This window comes from Natator depressus, chromosome 3, assembly GCF_965152275.1.
Source record: "Natator depressus isolate rNatDep1 chromosome 3, rNatDep2.hap1, whole genome shotgun sequence".
Classification (NCBI taxonomy): domain Eukaryota; kingdom Metazoa; phylum Chordata; order Testudines; family Cheloniidae; genus Natator; species Natator depressus.
Window position 1 is genome coordinate 83683923 of NC_134236.1, and position 17642 is coordinate 83701564.

The 17642-nt window shown below is 42.1% G+C and overlaps 1 protein-coding gene across 1 annotated transcript in view; it reads left to right on the forward strand.

The window, feature by feature from the left end:
• The first annotated feature begins 487 nt into the window (after positions 1-487).
• FOXO3 (forkhead box O3) overlaps positions 488-17642 on the forward strand; it is a 151661-nt gene continuing 134506 nt past the window's right edge. Inside the window, exon 1 of the mRNA XM_074948205.1 lies at positions 488-2382. Coding sequence (XP_074804306.1) covers positions 1819-2382 — 564 coding nt within the window. The 5' untranslated portion in view covers positions 488-1818. The remainder of the gene's footprint in view (positions 2383-17642) is intronic.

Below are 17642 nucleotides of genomic sequence, written 5' to 3' on the forward strand. Positions count from 1 at the left end.
TCTCAAAGGACTTTACAACCAGTAATCAATTATACCCCACAACTCCATTATGAAGTAAATACATACAATCCCTATTTTACAGATGGGGAAACTGAGGTACAGCAAATGAAGTGACATCTTCAAGATCACACAGAGACAGTGGCAGAGTGGATTAATAAAAAAAAGTAAGTTAGATGTTCTCCCATCCTCTACTTTGAATAAATTAAGATGTTTGTAGCCAGGCACTGGGCTTTACAATATTATATAGTTAATAGGGTGGTGTCTCTTTAAGTCTGTATAGCTTTGCAATGTGATAGAAACATACATGGCCTGATACCATATGACACACTCTGAATGTCCTGACTTTCGAGGAGTTAAAGACAGACTATTAACACAGCAGTTGCTGTTGACAGAGACAGATCTATATGATAACACAGGTTTCTGTAGTAGCTTGGAAACTTGCCCCTCTGCTTGCGGCTTAGCTCATCAGCCCTCCCAGTGGGCGGGGACAAGGCTGCTGTATGGTTAGGTTGAGTCTCGCTGCGTGCGTCTATAACTTTGTGTTGCTTGCTGCTGCTGGTGGTTAGGAGAAGGAATGTGGAAGTCAGTAGAGTGCAGGGTGACAGGCTGGTCGGGCGAGCTGCACCAGCAGCATTATTTCTCCCTGGCAGATCATTTGCTTTTCCCCTTCTGTTTACAGAGGTATCGTGCGGTTGTTTGCCTTCTCCTCCTTTGCCTTTAAAGGGAAGGCGACTAGAAGCCGAAGACGCAGCAGCAGGAGAATCAGGAAACCATGCACCAGCACTGCTTTTTCCTCCTGTGAATCTGGATCTTTATTTTTGCTGGAGAGGGTAGAGGTTGCTGCTGGTTCTTCCCCTTCCCTCCTTCCCCTGCCGATGTGTCTTGCTCTGTCTCTTTTGCCAGTGTTTTTTAAATGACTTGAGCGGAGGGGGGAAAAACTGTCAAGATGGCAGCAGCAGGAGCAAGGAGGTTATGAATGTGGTGTTGATGCTGGAACAAAACCCATCCTCTTGGCAGCCCGACGGAGGGCTTAAAGCTTCTGGACCTGTTGGAAGACTGGTGATTTGATTTGTTTTTGTTTTGCTTTCCTCGCAAGAAGGGTAAAAAATCCAGAGTGGCTTTTTCTTCCCCTGTTCGGTTGGTTGTGAAATTTAGTTTTGTATATATATCTATAGATCTGTATATTTTTTGGAAAGTGGAATGCATAAGTACGGCAAATGCTAGTGTGCAACTGGAGGTACATTAAGACTTCAGCTCCCTCTGGGGCGTTTTGAAGGAGGAAAAAGTCATCAATGTAATTTGAAGGACCCCTCTCTCTTTCCCCCGGCCAGAGAGAGAAAAAAGGGAAACGTCTGCCAGAGCAGCCGGGAGCAGGCTTGGTGGTGTTGGAGGGGTCTCTCTCCGATGGATACAGCGTGATTGCCAGTGGAGCGCTTCTGCAGCTGCATGGAGTGAAACATAAACAAACACACACCACTGAGCTGCACCAACTCCACTGCGTTTGGGCTGCTGCTGGCGCCATCCCCCCACCCATCGGGATCCAGGGGCGCATCTGGAACTTCTGGCCTTGCCTGATCCCTTATTGATCGCCTTGTGATTATTAGTAGTATTGTGTGTGTGTGTGTGTGCACTGTCTGCTGGGAGAGGGGGCGGGGGAAGGCAGGAGGCTGCAGGACTTTAATGGAGAGTGGCATGTTCACTCGCTCCCCCCTGCCTGGTAGGCACTGATCCGCAGCGGCAGGAGGAGGACTGGGGTCCGGACCTGTGTATCCCATCGCAGCACCAGGAGCAGCAGCAGCGGGAGGAGGGGAAGCCAAGATGGCAGAGGCGTCTCCCGCTGCCCCCCTCTCCCCGCTGGACGTGGAGCTGGACCCCGAGTTCGAGCCCCAGAGCCGGCCCCGCTCCTGCACTTGGCCCCTACAGAGGCCTGAGTTGCAGGCGAGCCCCGCCAAGCCCTCGGGGGAAGCGGCCGCGGACGCCGCCTCCATGATCCCCGAGGAGGAGGACGACGAGGAGGAAGGGGGCAGCTCGCCCATGGCCATCGGCAGTGGCGGCGGAGGGGAAGCGCTGGCCCCGGAGGAGGCGGCGCGGCTGCTGGCCCCGCTGTCCGGGGTCGGGACGGAGGGCTCGGGCCAGGCCCCCGGGGCAGCGGCCGCCGGGGGCAGCGGGCTGGGCGGCGGGCAGCCGGCGGCGGCGGCGCCGCGGAAATGCTCGTCCCGGCGCAACGCGTGGGGCAACCTGTCCTACGCCGACCTGATCACCCGCGCCATCGAGAGCGCCCCGGACAAGCGGCTCACCCTGTCCCAGATCTACGACTGGATGGTGCGCTGCGTGCCCTACTTCAAGGATAAGGGCGACAGCAACAGCTCGGCCGGCTGGAAGGTGAGGGGCGCCGGGGTGCCCCGGGACCAGAGGGGGGCTGGAAGGGGAGGGGTGGCGGAGCGATGGCGGCGGGGGGAGGGAGTGCCCCGGTGGAGGAGGGCAGGGGGCCGGGAGGTGCCCCGGGGGGGCAGGAGTGGCACTCAGGACGGGGGCTAGGGAGGCTCTCAGGCGGCGGTCCCGGGGTCAAGGTACAGAGAGGGTGCCGGGGGGGGGGGGGGCGGGTGCGAGGGTCCCCGCGGGGAAGCGCGTGCGGGGAGGGGGAGCTGGACCGCGCTCAGCCAGGTAAACCCAGTAGCAGGCCCATGTGCGGCACCCCCGGTGCGCTGGTGCGGAGGAGCTGGCGTGGCATGGGGCGGGCTGGCCCCCTGGTCGGAGGGGCGATGTGTGACCGAGGCGCACTCGCCCAGAATTAAAGTAATTAACTGCTGTTCGCGTAACGCTGAGGAGCAGCGTTTTCGTGCGGTGTCCGTGGAGCACAATACTTCGATCCCAGCCCCGCACTTCGCAGGCAGCGGGCTCTTCAGTGTACCGGCCGGGGGAGCGTGGGGAATAGGTCTTTCCTGCCTTTGAAATGCAAGAAGCAGATACTCGGGGGAGACCTTGGACTATTGGGCCTCTCAACCATTTGAGCTCCTCGTCTTGCACCTTCCTCTTCCTTGGAGTGACATCTGCCAGGCAAACTCTGCCTTGCACGGTTCTCCAGTTAAATATTAAACGTGGGAGGCACCGGAGTCCAATGAGCTTCCTGGAAAGCTCTGGTGAGACTCCTCTTCTTATTGCTTGGCTGGCCGGGCCCCAGCACCTGCTGCTGACTGAACCGGTAGCTGATGTTTGCTAATTTGAGAGTGACCCAGACTGCCTCCACTATGTACTAGCGAAGCAGGCGGCTTCTCGGCTGGGAGAGGGGCTCTCTGTTTAGATGAACTTGGGTGACTCCTCTCTGTTGGCCCTTGTCAGTTTCTTTAATGCTCGAGGCACGTGATTTAAAGGGGGTGTGTGGCGTGGGCTCTGAGATCACAGTGACCCTGCTGTAGCCAAATAAAATGCCCTGCTACGTTAACTGTTGGACGAATTGTCTCGGTGTGCTTAGCCTGATGTGCTTAAATGGACACCGTCAACCTGAAATCTACTCAGTTAAAAATGAGTTAAGAGTAATTGCGGGGACCACATCTGTGTTGGAATCCCCCTGTAGGTCATGAAAGCTTATGCTGAAATAAATTTGTTAGTCTCCAAGGTGCCACAATACTCCTTTTCTTTTTGCGAATACAGACGAACACGACTGCTACTCTGAAACCTGTCAATTTTTGTGGTGTTACAATCGTATTTTCTGAATTCAGAGAAAAAAAAGTCCCCCCCTCCTCCCTTGCTCTGCGGAAGACTCAGCCAGACCTGAAGAAGAGCTCTGTGCAAGCCCGAAAGCTTGTCTCTCTCACCAACAGAAGTTAGTCCAATAAAAGATATGATGACCTAACCCACCTTGTTTCTCACAGAAACAGTAAAAATTAACTAAATACAGAGGAAGCAGTGGGAAGACTATACACAGAATGCTGTCAAATGATCAAAACAACAAACTGAAAATAGACAAATATGTTTTCTTCAATTTTTTTCAATTATAGGAATCTTAGCTGTTGCATGTGACAGTAGTAGGCCAAAAATATACAGATGCAAATCTCAGAGTTCAAATATAGAATTACTACTAGTTTTTCAAGAAAAATTCAAATTTCTCCCTCCACCCAAAAAAAGCCGAGAAAGGTGTATGCTTTTCTTTATAAAGTTAAATTAATGGTGGAATTCTTTAAAGGGTGACTTCTCTGAATGTTTGGAATTTTTTTCCTGGTATGTTAGTGCATATAGGGACAACATCAATTGAAAAATCACACATATCTGAGAAATTTCTATTTACAGTTTTTACAAATCACACCTATGATTACTATAATGTAAAGACATTAGAGAAAAAATCATTTTCCAGATTGTTTACTTTGTGCATGTGAAAACACGTTGTATATAGTCAGGCTTTTGCTTTTGAAGATCGCTTTTAAAATAAAGGTCTTACTAGTAGCTAATATTGGGTAGACAACATTTTAAAAGTACTTTACAAAAAGTGTTTGCTTTGGTATTGCATGCTCATCTGTTAGTATGCCATTTGCTAAAATGCCATTTATTTAAATGTTGCAGCTGCACACTAAGAATGGGCACTTGCACGATGTAGGTGCTGTTTACAAAGGAGGGAAGACTGGTTCAGTTAAATTTCATCATGGTGCCACTATGTGCCATTTATGATTGAGCGTCTTAATGGATGATAGGAGGAGGATTCTTGAGGAAGTTTTAGCATACAGTATTATGTAGACGTTAACTTTCCTGCTGAATCGCCTTATTTGATTCAAATAATAGAGAGCTTACATGATATAAAACAAATGAGTTGGAAATGTATAAGCTGGAAGAGTCTCATATATTCTTATGCTAGTAACCCATTCTTATGTTTTGATTTCTGAGTAAGACATACCACTAGGAAATTAATTTGAATACAGATGCAGGATTTTCACCCTCCCAAATGGAGCATTACAGGAAAAATGTTTGCACTGCATTTGACTCAGGCTAGGGAAATATTTTGAGAAAAAAGGCCAGTTGTTTAATTCAAGACTGATATCTTAAAAACAGATGCATTTTAAAATTGGATGCCTGTTTTATACATTGAATTTGATGAGCTTCCACAAATATGATAGAGAATGTGATAAGGCTTAAATTGAATATGACAATCCTTGCTTTCAAATATATACCTTTATGTCCTTTGCAAAAGCATTGGTTTCAGACCTCAGCTGTTCTGTCTTATCTGCTATGACAAATCCAGTCTTTTATTGAATACTTTGAGTTTTCAGTCAGTGATATCAAATGGAACTAAAAATTATAAAACAACCTATAATGTATAGGGTCTAATACTAGTTCCATTGAATTTGGTGGCAAAATTCCTACTGACTTTAGTGGAAGTAGGATCTTGGCCATCTTGCAAAGTGCTAACATTGATTAGTATGCTTAATACGCTTGCAGTTTTTCTGACAATTTATACTTTTAATTTGATATTGATTCCATTTCTGTGCAGTATTAACTGGTACTTGGAGCTAATTAAAATATTAAAAACTTTGGATCCTTTGAGATTTCACTGATATAATTTAGTTCAGAAGTTTCTCACTGGTCTCTAAAATGACCTTCATCAGAAGATGAGGGCACATTAGAAGCTCAAAATCTTGTTTATGGTTGAGTGCAAGTTGTCTTTGAAACTGACGGTAACATGTTTGATTTTGTTAGCAACCTGTGCATATGTGTGTGATAGGCTGATAGGAATGTGATAAAGTAGGGGAAGGAGAGGTCAGGAGCTAATAATCTGCCAGGCATCCCAAAACAGAGATTTTAATTTCTGACAGGATTAGTGTTCTTTTTAAGGTGTGCATATGCATTTAAAACAGGGATCTTTCTGTTTCTTGACTGGAATATCAGTTACTTTTTTATGGAAACAATCCTGTTAGACTCCATCTACATCTGAAATGGTTTGATTCCACAGTAGCTTGGAGAGTGATTCCCAGCTCCTGTGTGTTAGCGCGGCTTGAGCTCGCATCTAAATAAAGAAGCGTGGGTGCGGCCACAGAGGTGGTGTCTTGTGCTGGCTGCCTGAGTGAAGTCCTGCCCAGTCCCCTGGGAATGTATTCAGATGGCTAGGCTGAACTGCTGCCCATTCTGCCGTGGCCAGTCTGCTCTTTTTAGGCGCTAGCTCAAGCAGAGTAAGGAGCATACATATACTTGTGTTGGGAATTACGCCTCCCAGCTGCTGTGTAGACATCCTATTGGTATCTAAAACACAGTAAATGAATATACACTGTTTTATCATTTTATTTCCCTCATAAATATGGGATGTAACTGTTTAAAGGACATATGACTAAGCTTTTCACTTTGGACCTTGGGAAAAGTGATAGGGAAACTGAGATTTTAAAAATGATAGAGATTTGTGTATGAGAAAGCCTTTTACCATAGTCTACAATTATTTTATTATAGAAATAATTTGAGCTTCATAGACAAAGAACACATTTAACAGTGTTATTTCCCTCTTGCATCAAAAGGGGAAACTGTCATTTTAAATAAAGGTGAAAAAGATAACTTAGTTTTATTATCATACATGTTATATATGAAATATTAATCTTGTTTCCAGTGTAATCAGCAGAAGAACATACTTCATAAAACTATCTTAGATTATTCTCCCCCAGAACAATGACTTTAAAAGCTATAAATTAAAATTACAACTATCATTCACCTGTTTTTTTTTTTTTTTGCCTAGGGCATTAAAGCAGAAATGAATATTCAGGTGTGGTTAGGAAGACAATATTATGTTTCCTCTAATTCAAATAAGCTTTGTCCAGTTCACACACCAGCAGGCTGATTTGTTTCCCCCCCCCCCACTCGCAACCCATTGGAATGTTAGCTTGTCGAACGGTGGTTGGCAGCTAACTAGTGCAGTAATATATAATAAATCTTCCTAGATGCAGCATACACTCTAGTATACTCACATGCAGATCTTTTCAATACTGACCTATATGTTTCCAAACCACCCACAGTTATTTAGATATATGATTCAATATCTGCTCACTGCTTTGAATAGTGATAAAAGTGAGTATTTTAGTATTTGATGTCTATGAAAAAAATGCTTTGAAAGAAAGAGACTGTGCATGCTCTGTTGTACAGAAGCACATGTCCCGATAGTGTCTTGTCAGTGCACAATATGTAGGTGAATCTTATCATTAGTACCACAGAGGTTCCTGTTCACCAGACTTGCATGTGTTCAGTTTTCTAAATGAAAGTATCTAATGCCACATCAAAATGCTGCATTAAAAATATGCATTCACAAAATCAGTGTATTAGAACTGATTTTTATTACTTTGTTAAATTGTTCAGGATTCAGTAACTTCCTTTGCTCAATATTTTCCATCTGCCCTGAAATGGTATCTTCAGGCACCTTTGTATGTAGGTTGGAGTAATGTGCAGTTTCACTGTAACTTCTGTAAGTACTTTGGTATTTGCTATAATATTATTTTGTAACTTCTTATAGCAATACTTTGTGAAACTCAATCCTTTCTCTACATGAAGAGTACACTAGAGGGACTATTTTCCTCTTTATTGAGCAGAATCCCAAGACTGTGAAATTGGTCCTTTATGAACATCTACCAGTAATTCCCGAGTTCAAATGCAGACCATTTGTTTTGTTTTATTTTTGTATCATGAGCCTAATAGTTTTTCACATGTTCCTTACGAAGGATAAAGACCAGTTACTAGTATGTGTAATTGTTTTTGGAAACTCTATTTGAAAGGTGACACCAAACATGAATATACTATAATTCAGCTTTGTTTTTAGTGACTGTAAAACCTATCTAGATGTTGTAATTGTTAAATGTCACTGAGGGCTTGTCTACACATGGAGTTACTCCATAATAGCTATTCCTGATTAATTCCACACGTTGACACTCTTATTCTGCAATAAGCATGTTTCATTCCAAATTATCTGAATTCACTTCAAAGTGGATTAAGCTAATTCAGAATAAGGCAGTCTTCTGTTAGAATAAGAACATCCACACATGCAATTAATCAGGTATAGTAACTGGCAGTAGTTAATGAATAGTTTAAATTCACATCCTGCCTTATTCTGGATTATTTTTTATGTGTAGACAGAGAGTCCCACACATCTTTGATATGAGCCTCTGTCTATGAGATTTAGTTATCCATCTAGATATCTGGTAAATGTGCCAGGAATAGGTAATCAGGAATAGCTGTTTTGGAATAACTCCCCATGTAGACAAGCCCTCAGTGACATCCAAGGTCAGCACCGTTTTTGAAAGACTGTGGGGAGGGAGCAGCACCAATCTCTTCCCTTCTCACTTCTCTTCCAGTAGGAACTGCACTTAGCTTCTCTAAGGGTATGTCTACACTACCCATGTTACAGCACGGCCGCAGCAGCGCTGTGACATGGGCAGTGTAGGCACTCTTTATTGCCGGGGAAGAGCTCTCCCGGCGATTAAAAAAACCCACCCCAAACAAGCAATAAAGCGCTGTCTATATTGGCACTTTTCAGCGCTAAAACTTTTGTTGCTCAGGGGTGTGTTTTTTCACACCTCCGAACGACAAAAGTTTTAGCGCTGAAAGTGGAAATGTAGACACAGCCTAATAGGAGCAGAAGAATGAAATTTACCAGAATCGCATCAGTTGCACTCTGTGCACTACTTCCCTTTTCTGGGACCCGACTATCTGGAGTAATTGTTTTCCAGCTTTGTACTATATTCTTAATTTTTATGTGAAATCTAAAGTAGTTTAATGATTCATACAGAAGTGTGTGGACAAGGAACTGTAGTATGACTGTTTAGATAGCCATTTAGTAAAGCACTTAAGCACATGTTTAACTTTAAACATTAGAGTAGCCCTTTGGGACTTCTGCGATATTACTCGGATGCTTAAAATACATGTTTCAGAGCTTTGCTAGATCAAAGCCTTAGCGTGTTGTGCTTTGGTGAACTATTTAAGTGAGTTTGGTCAGTGTACTCAGAACTGAACAAAATAAAGAGACTACACAGTTCTTGCCCAAAATTCTAAATTGGCAGACTATACAGTTCTCACATCAGATGGATGGAAGATGATCCGAGCTGTAGCTCACGAAAGCTTATGCTCAAATAAATTTGTTAGTCTCTAAGGTGCCACAAGTACTCCTTTTCTTTTCACTATTAAAATGGTAAATCTTTTTTGCTTTCTTTTTAACCTTCCAGTAGAAGTCAGAGGTAGGTAATAAGGCACATAAACTGATGGTCATGACCATCTTACATCCATTATTTCATCTTATATCTTTTAACTCATCTACCTATGCTTTAGATATCTGAATAACCTACATTAAAATTGCTCAGTTTCTCCAACATGTGCATCCATGTAGTAGCTATTGTAGGTGCGATGGAGCTCTTTGACAGTGTTTCTCCAATCATGTTCAGCTGAGGAATGCCTTTACTGAAGGGCCTTTCTGATACAGATGTGTCTGCCACCTTAGCTGATGTCGCTATCCCCAAATAATCACAGGTTCTGAAAATGTTAAGTGAGGCCCAAATAGCGTTCACAGTGGAGATAGACAGAGCTCTTGATAAGTGTGCAGAATGGCCTACCTGATAACAGAACACTCTGGGGTTTGGGTTGCTTTCGGTGTGGCTACCGAAACGTATTGCAGTGTTTGGTAGCAACTTGTCAAGTTATGTGCAAAATCATTCAATTCAATACTGCTTGCTTAGCACCACAGCAGTTTAATGACAATTATTTATGCTATTTTATTTTTGTACGCTTTCCTGACCATTACTACAGGCTATAGTTCTCAGTCCTGTCTAGGCTAGGAAAATGTGGTGTGTTTAGCTAACATGATAGCTAACACGTGTTAATTAACATGTTTTAAACACCACGTAGCACCTAGGGTAAACAAAGACAGGGGCCTAGTTTTCCTTTACCCTGTGGCCCCTTTTAGAGTTTAGAGAGATTAAGACCCTTTACACTGCCATAGGGATGTAAACCGGCCTTAATATAAACCAGAAACAGGCTCAGCAGTGTTTAAAAATGTGCTAGCAGGTTGTTGTGAACCCTAGATTCCTTTCTAGAGTTGACCATGACCAGCTAATATGTTACTGAAGGTGCTGTGTAAATGGTAGGTACAGAGTCATGTTTAAAAACTTGTTAGCTAACGTGTTACCTAACATGTTTTCAAACACAACTTATTTTCCTTGTCTAGACTGGACCTGTATTTACTTCTATATTGTTGTATATTTATCATTGTGTTCTACTCTGTTCTCATGCTATGGCAGGTTGGCCTCAGCTTTTCTACCACATGGAATAAATGATTAAGAATAAATTATTTAAATTGAATAATTTTGGAACATCGCTTTCATGATCTAAAGGCATTTGTTTATTTTAACTAGAAGACCTTCTGTATTAGTTTGATCTATATTCCTCTAACCATACACCAGCATCCTTATAGTCTGAGAGTGTGCACTCTTTGTATGTCAGCATGGGACTCTAGCTCTAGACAGAGATTTCAGATCCTCCAAAGGTCCCCCCCCTTTTTTTTTGAGCAAGGGTAGTTCTGGACTTGTTCGCCCACTTGATTACCTGTAAATAGAGATTTTCTTCTTTCTGGGTGCTCAGTCAGCACCTGTACCCCAACATTAACAGTCAAATTCAAACTTAAAATATTGTTTATTGAAGAACTAAAGAAAACAAGCAAGAGAAGAATCTGAGTGTAATTTTGTTTAGCTGTGAGAGATGAAAAGCCATGATAGTACAGACTTTGATGGTATGTCTACACTGCACAGTTAACTCATGTTCTTACCCGATTTTATAGCCTTAACTTCCTCTACTATGCACACAGAAAAACCTCTGGCCTGGGTTTGGGGTGCTTTAAGCCCAGGCTAGCTTACCTGACTGGGGGTGCAGGTTAGAGCCCAGGCTTCACTTTATCTCAGTCTGGAATCCATCCACTTTTCAGTGAGGATGCAGATAAAATCACTCAAATACTGATATTCCTCCAGTTCCCTTCCCACATTCTTTTTCAATTGACACAGTTGACTGGGAAAGAATCCTAGAACATCTCAGCCCAAAGAGCCATGGGTTATGCACTCAGATGCACATGAGTGAGTGCAGAAACAATGAGGACACAGTAACACAGGTAGACGTTTGCTATGGAAGTACCCAAACCTGGGCTATGCTAACTTGGGTGCTCAGACCTGAGTGCCAATCACCTGCGTTAACTGTGTGGTGTAGGCCTAGCCTGAGACTTAGTTTCAAAGCTAAAAGTTTGTAAATGTAGAATTTACTAATTATTTGCAAGCTCCTCCTCTCTCAGGGTGAAATTTCCCCCAGTGCTGAGGTTCAGCACAAGGCTCTATGCACTACCTAAGCCACATAAGTCCTTAATATAAAATGTAAGTGAAGTATAGAGCTTTATGAGTAGGGGCATACTTAATTCTCAATTTTGCGGATTTCACTGAAATTGTGAAATACAGGATTGTTTGCTAAATTAACCTTGAAAATATAAATATGTATTATTCATAAATGTGCTGCAAAACTTCTGTGATTACCACAATGCAAAAACAGTTGTCTATAATGCAATATCACTGCAATCATCATAGTGTATAGTTGATTGAGAGTGTCTGTCAAGTTGCATGACATAGACTAAAGTGAGCACGACAGTCACTATAGTAGATCTTAGATTGAGAGTGTGTCAATGGTTAGGACAATAAGTGAGCACGAGAGCCATCAGGTCGAGCGAAAGGATCGTTATTGCATATAAAGATGGCTGACAAATCAACAAAAGCCAAAAAACATTTCTGCTTTGAGTCATGTGAAGCAGCACCTAGTAAGAACCTTACCTGCAGACGGTGGTGAATTGTTTTGTTCATCTCGCAACGTGACTCTAGGTTTGTTCAGAAAAAACATGATTGATCGTCATTTTGATTCTGAATCACCTGTGAACCAAAAAGCATGTGCAGAGGCTACGGATCAGAACACAAAACTCGCGACGGTGGCCACACTGTTTAAAAGAACAAAGAAAGTAGTTTAGCAAAAAGAAACCTACAGTGGAGTTAGTGGAGACCTTCACTGCTGCCAACATACCTTCAGAAACAAATGGATAATCTGAAACAAAGAGAGTACTTTAGAAAGCACATACCAAATGCTCCCATGTGCAAACAAATTTTGCCAAGATTATCTAGAAGAAGTAATTGCGAAGCATGTTCAGTCTACAAAATCTGTGCTGGTGGAATATAATTCCACTTCAGTTGTAGCTGATAGAGAAAAAGATGCACAGGATATGTACTTACTCCACTTTTTATTTGTATCTGGCAGCTGGAAAGACAACTGTATGCCTGTTTTCCTAACGGAACCATTCAGCTTGAGTCGATAAATTTTTCAACTGAATCACAAGCTGTAGTAAAGGTTGTTGTAAACTACGGCTTAGATTTCAGCAAGGTCTCAGCATTTCTCTCTGACGTGATGTACATGTGCAAAGCTTTCTCTGATGTACTACAAGGAACGATGCCCAGTGTAATTCATGTTACCTGTAATGCACATTTCCTTTTAATGGCCGTTGATCTCTTGTGCACACATTTCCTTCATGTGGATATGCTGGATTCTTCTTTTAAAAAAATATTCAAGCATTGTCTGAGCTGTAAACTACGATTCAAGGAGTCCATGGCCAATCAAAGTGGTAGCCAAGCAGTGATGCTTCCACCTGAAGTGATCACAAGGTGAAATTCATGGTTTAATGCAGTTGCTTACCACCATGCAAAGAATATTAAATACTACCAGCAGCACTTTGGGTGTGAGGCGCTTGAAATCACATCAGGCACACAGTCTTTGCCTAAAGTCTCTGAGCAACATTGAAGATCAGGTGAAGTTCGTGGCTGAGAATGCAGTCCAGTTCATGCAGCTTCTAACATGGTTTGAAAGTCGGCAGGTTTTGATTCACAAAGCATACAACAAACTAATAGATCTGATCCGAGATATGGCATCGCAGCAACTTTCAGGCTGGCAAACAGAAAATAGCTGCAGGCAAGAAGTGTTCCAGTAAATAGCAGAAAAGTTAAACCACTACTACAGGTATGATCAGTCACTTCCACCTCTGTTTAAACAACCAGCTGCTTACTTTTTGAGTGCTGTTCGCTTTTTCAACCCAAATCAGGGGCCTTTTCTGTGTTTTGACCCTGAGGTAATTCAAGCGATTCCTGAGTGGGAGAAAGATAATGACAATGACTGTGCTTACCTGACCTTTGTCAAAGAATGCCAGATGCCAGTAAAAGTAACTCCGTTTTGGGACTCTGTTTCTGATTGGTTTCCAAATCTCTACAAGTTGACAAAATGCTACCTTACAATTCCTACCAATTCTGTGGATGCAGAATGTGCAGTTTCAATGTATGGATGGGTATTCACCCCACAGAGACAGAAAAAATGAACTGCAACTGCTGGTGGATGCTGCATGCCGGTGTTTAACAATTAAAATGGACTATTTTATTTAAGTAAGCATATATATGTATTTCTAAGCTTTATGTACAACTTTGTGTATTATACTTTATTATTACTAATTCATTTAGCAGCCTTCTTTATTCAGGGCAACTTGCAAAGGTGATAGTAAGTATCAGGGGGTAGCCGTGTTAGTCTGTATCCACAAAAACAACAAGGAGTCCGGTGGCACCTTAAAGACGAACAGATTTATTTGGGCATAAGCTTTCGTGGGTAAAAACCCCACTTCTTCACTCCTCATTGTAAAGGTGATAGTAGTACAGTACAATACTTGTTGTATATATACTGTATGAACACACCCGTGAAATTTGCTATTTATGCCATGACCAAGTTGTGAAAAATGTGTGATTTCTCCGCCATTTAAGTAGACACTTATTTATGAGGGCTCCCAGGGTGGGGGTGAATTTCATCCTTGATACAACTTGCAGCTTGGGTAGATAGGCATCTTCCAAAAGTCAGAGGTTGTTTTTGTGGGGGGGTGCGGAGGGGGTGGGGGAGTGTTTTGTCTTTTCCCCTTATCTTTATGGAGAGTTTTGCTGTACAAGATACCTGCACAGTTATACTGTATAACAGTTTTCACCTGTATAGAACATTTTAGTTTTAGAAGAGGTAGAGTCATCTTCTACAACTTCATTTTTATTCAGAAGGAAGTAACCTATGTAAGTCCTCTCTAACTTATACTTCAATATAGCTGTACTTGAGAAGATCGTTTTGACACAATTTCAGTCTGTGATTGTAAGCATTGCTATTTCAAGGGCTCACTGTTATCCGTGCTGTGCTGAAAACTGTTTGATTACTCATTCTGACAATACAGTTCCCACCCTCCCCTGTTTATCCACATAGATCAGAAGCCTCTGCCTGGGGGGAGCTGCTACAATTCGGGTGCAAATTCTAGTGTAGCTTCTTTGTACCCTGCTCAGTCATTGTTAACACCTGACAGGGAATCTGACCAATGTGCATGGTGTGTTCATAACTGGAAACATAGTAATGAGTCTCCAAAGTCTCATAATTAATATGCTTTGCTAAACCAGACTAATACTGAAAATAGTAGATTCACTTTTTCTGCAAGCATAAACATAGAGGGTTCAGAGGCTCTCTAGTGAATGCCATTTACAAATATCTCAAAGCAAATTTCAACTTGAAGTCAAAAGGAGCTTCCTGTGCTCAACATCCGGTCCAAGTTGGGCACTGAAAAAACAGAGACATCCAAAATCAGTGGTCACCCTTGGAAATGTTGCCTTTAATCTGTGGAGATACATTTGTGTTCTTTATGGATCATGTTGTATGGATTAGTCCACTCTTCACCATGACTACTACCACAAAGATATTTGATTTCCAATCTCTAGTACTAGCTATCCCCAGCACCACCCCTGCATTTCATCTAGACCCCTTCTCTGCATCTTTCTCTCATTCAGTTATAATTTTGATTCTGTCATCTGTATCTGTGTGCAAATTTGAAAGGGTTGTTCTGTCTGTTCAGTATTATTCTGGCTGTGCTCTCAATTAGGTGGTATCAAAGAAAACACAGTCGTACTTGTGGGCATCACAACAAGGATTTACTGCTAATAAGCAAAGCATAGTTTACAACGGTCTGAAAAAAGTCGAGGGCTTTTAATATGTGTACTAGCAATCTTTTCATTTAATTCAGAGGTGAATATTCCTTTTAAATTCTTCAGACAAAGTTTAATCCATCAATCCGTCTTTTTATTGATCATTTCCCCAGTACCTCCTGATCCTCTAATCAGCTTCTTTTGGTATAACTGCAGCAGTCATGAACAAAATGCATCTACGCCTGGAGCTCTCCAGTTAAATCTTTCCGTTTCAGAGATGTTACAGAAAATGTTGGTTTACCCTTTCAGACAGCAGGATAGGTTTCACGTCTGTCTTTTTCTTCTTCGCCTTCCACTTCGTTGCTGAGAACCTCCCTTTGATTTCTTGTGTCTACAAATTCAAGGACTTGTAGACATCCATTGTTCCACCTTCTGCTTGGTGCTGTATTGGTCAGTGCTTCTCTCAGTTGTTTCCAACAGTCTCAGAATAAAACTCCAAATGACTGAGGCCCTGGTCATGTAGTGAGAACAATGCTGCACGCACACCCTGGCACCTCTCTGGAGCCACATTATCTGTCCAAAGCCATTTGGCAAGATCAAGGTCTTGTACTCTTGGAAGAATTTGTACTTAGCAGCTTGTACTTGAAAATTTCTCCCCCAAGGAGGTAGCATTATGAAAACAATCCATCTGGAAGTTTGTAAGCAAGTTTTCCTTCCTCACCCCCACTGTTACCTCTTTTTCTGCCCATGCTTTTGAATAGAACAGTGCTCAAGTTTCTGCAGTTTATATTCAGAATATTTGCTTCTGGTCTCACAGTTTGACCTAGAGTATTTATGGAAGTTGAATTTCCTGGTTCTTAAATTCTTGCTAAAGGATGGGCCTAGCAAGAATATAATTCAGATCAAAACTTTCCCAAAGTTTGTGCGAGTTGATGCCTGAAGTTCTGGTATAGACCCATTTCTAGCATAAATATATGTTTGCTGGCACCTCATGGAGGCAATTTACCTGTTGTATTCATTGGTTTCTTGATAAGCCCAGTACATAAAGCTGCCTTCTGATAAGAGGAGAATATTGTAATACAAACAATGCCTTTGTGAGACTTTTAACAGGGCTCCTAAATTGTCACTTTTTCTCAGATTGGTCACGCTCTGGGCACAGTGGTGTGGTTTCTTGAAAGCCTCTCAACTGCCATTTGTTTTCCTAGACTGCTCTAGACTTCAGCTCTGACTTTCAGAAGATTTTCCAGGAATTTGCAAGAGGAGACAGTGCTGTTTCAAGTCATTGCACAAGATGTGTAAACTGAGACATGTAAACTCCCCGTCCCAGTTTTATGCAACAAAATCTGTTCTACTAGAAGTTTCACTTTCTTCTGAAACTCAGAAACCATTTGTCGAACAGGTCAGGTTTCCAACTGAATGGTCGTCTTTTATTCATCAAAATGATAATTTTATGAATTTCCCATAACCACCTGCTACTTTTCAGTAGCTTGGGCTGTAAACATAATCAAATTAAAGAGGCGTTTAATCTATCCAAGAGTGTAAAATTGAAATCGTCTCAGAGAGTTGAATGGCTAGGGCAGGAGATTTCAAATTCTGTTTATGCAGTGACTAACATCTCAAAATCCAGCAGTATTATTGTTGCTGTTGTTATTATGCTATCACTCTGTAAAGTATGTACAACTTAGCTCAGCCACAGACAAAGCAGTTCAAATTAAAATAATATACTAGCTGATTGCACATGTTTGCAATTGGGTAGAAATCCCATATGGGGTACTGTTTGTTAAAAGTCTTCGGGGAAGGGAGTGTGTTTTAAGGAGGTATTTGAAGGGCAAAGGGAGACCATTTTCAATACAGGCAAAGCAAAGCTATTTGGGGCACAAGGAGGTGGTGATGTAGGAGGAGTGAGAGGAGGAGTATGAACTTGATGCAAAAAGTGATTAGCTATGAGGTGTCTATAAATCAGATATACTGGACCTGGAGGTGCAGTTTAGAATAGGTGGCAGAATAAAATTGTTACCTAATCTAAAAAAATAATTCCCCCAGTATCTTTAAAAATTAAAATATATTTAAAATATATGTTGAATGTCTCTCACCACCCACTCAAGTCCTCCAAAATGCAAGTGTTCCTCGCCCCTGGTGTTTTCTTCCCTCTCCTCTAGGACTCAACAACATATCAACCATCCTTGGTAGGTGAGTTGGACATGCCAGCTGGACAGAACTTTTCCTGTGCATACCCATAAGACTTCATTACAATCTGTGGGAGGATGTGTACATTTTTTTCCTAATTTTGCCTGCTATTTCTGAATGTGGAAGAGGAATCCAAGAAGATAAATACTGTGCGTGAAATCCTGGTCCCAGTGAAGTCAGTGGAGCCAGGATTTCACTGCATGTGTATATAATTTTAAAATGAGTACTGCTAGGTAGCAAAGCTAGGTCCCTGTACGGTAAGAACAGCTCCATTTCTACATTTTAGACCCTGGAGGGAAGAAGATGATGCTAATTGCAAGAAAAACTAGTTGACTGCTTTGTACTGTGTTTAAAATGAAGGGGGAATAACACTGATTTGAATGACCTATTTTGGCTTCCTCAAGATCATTTTTTTCAATCTTGTCCTGTGCATTGTATGATACATATTTT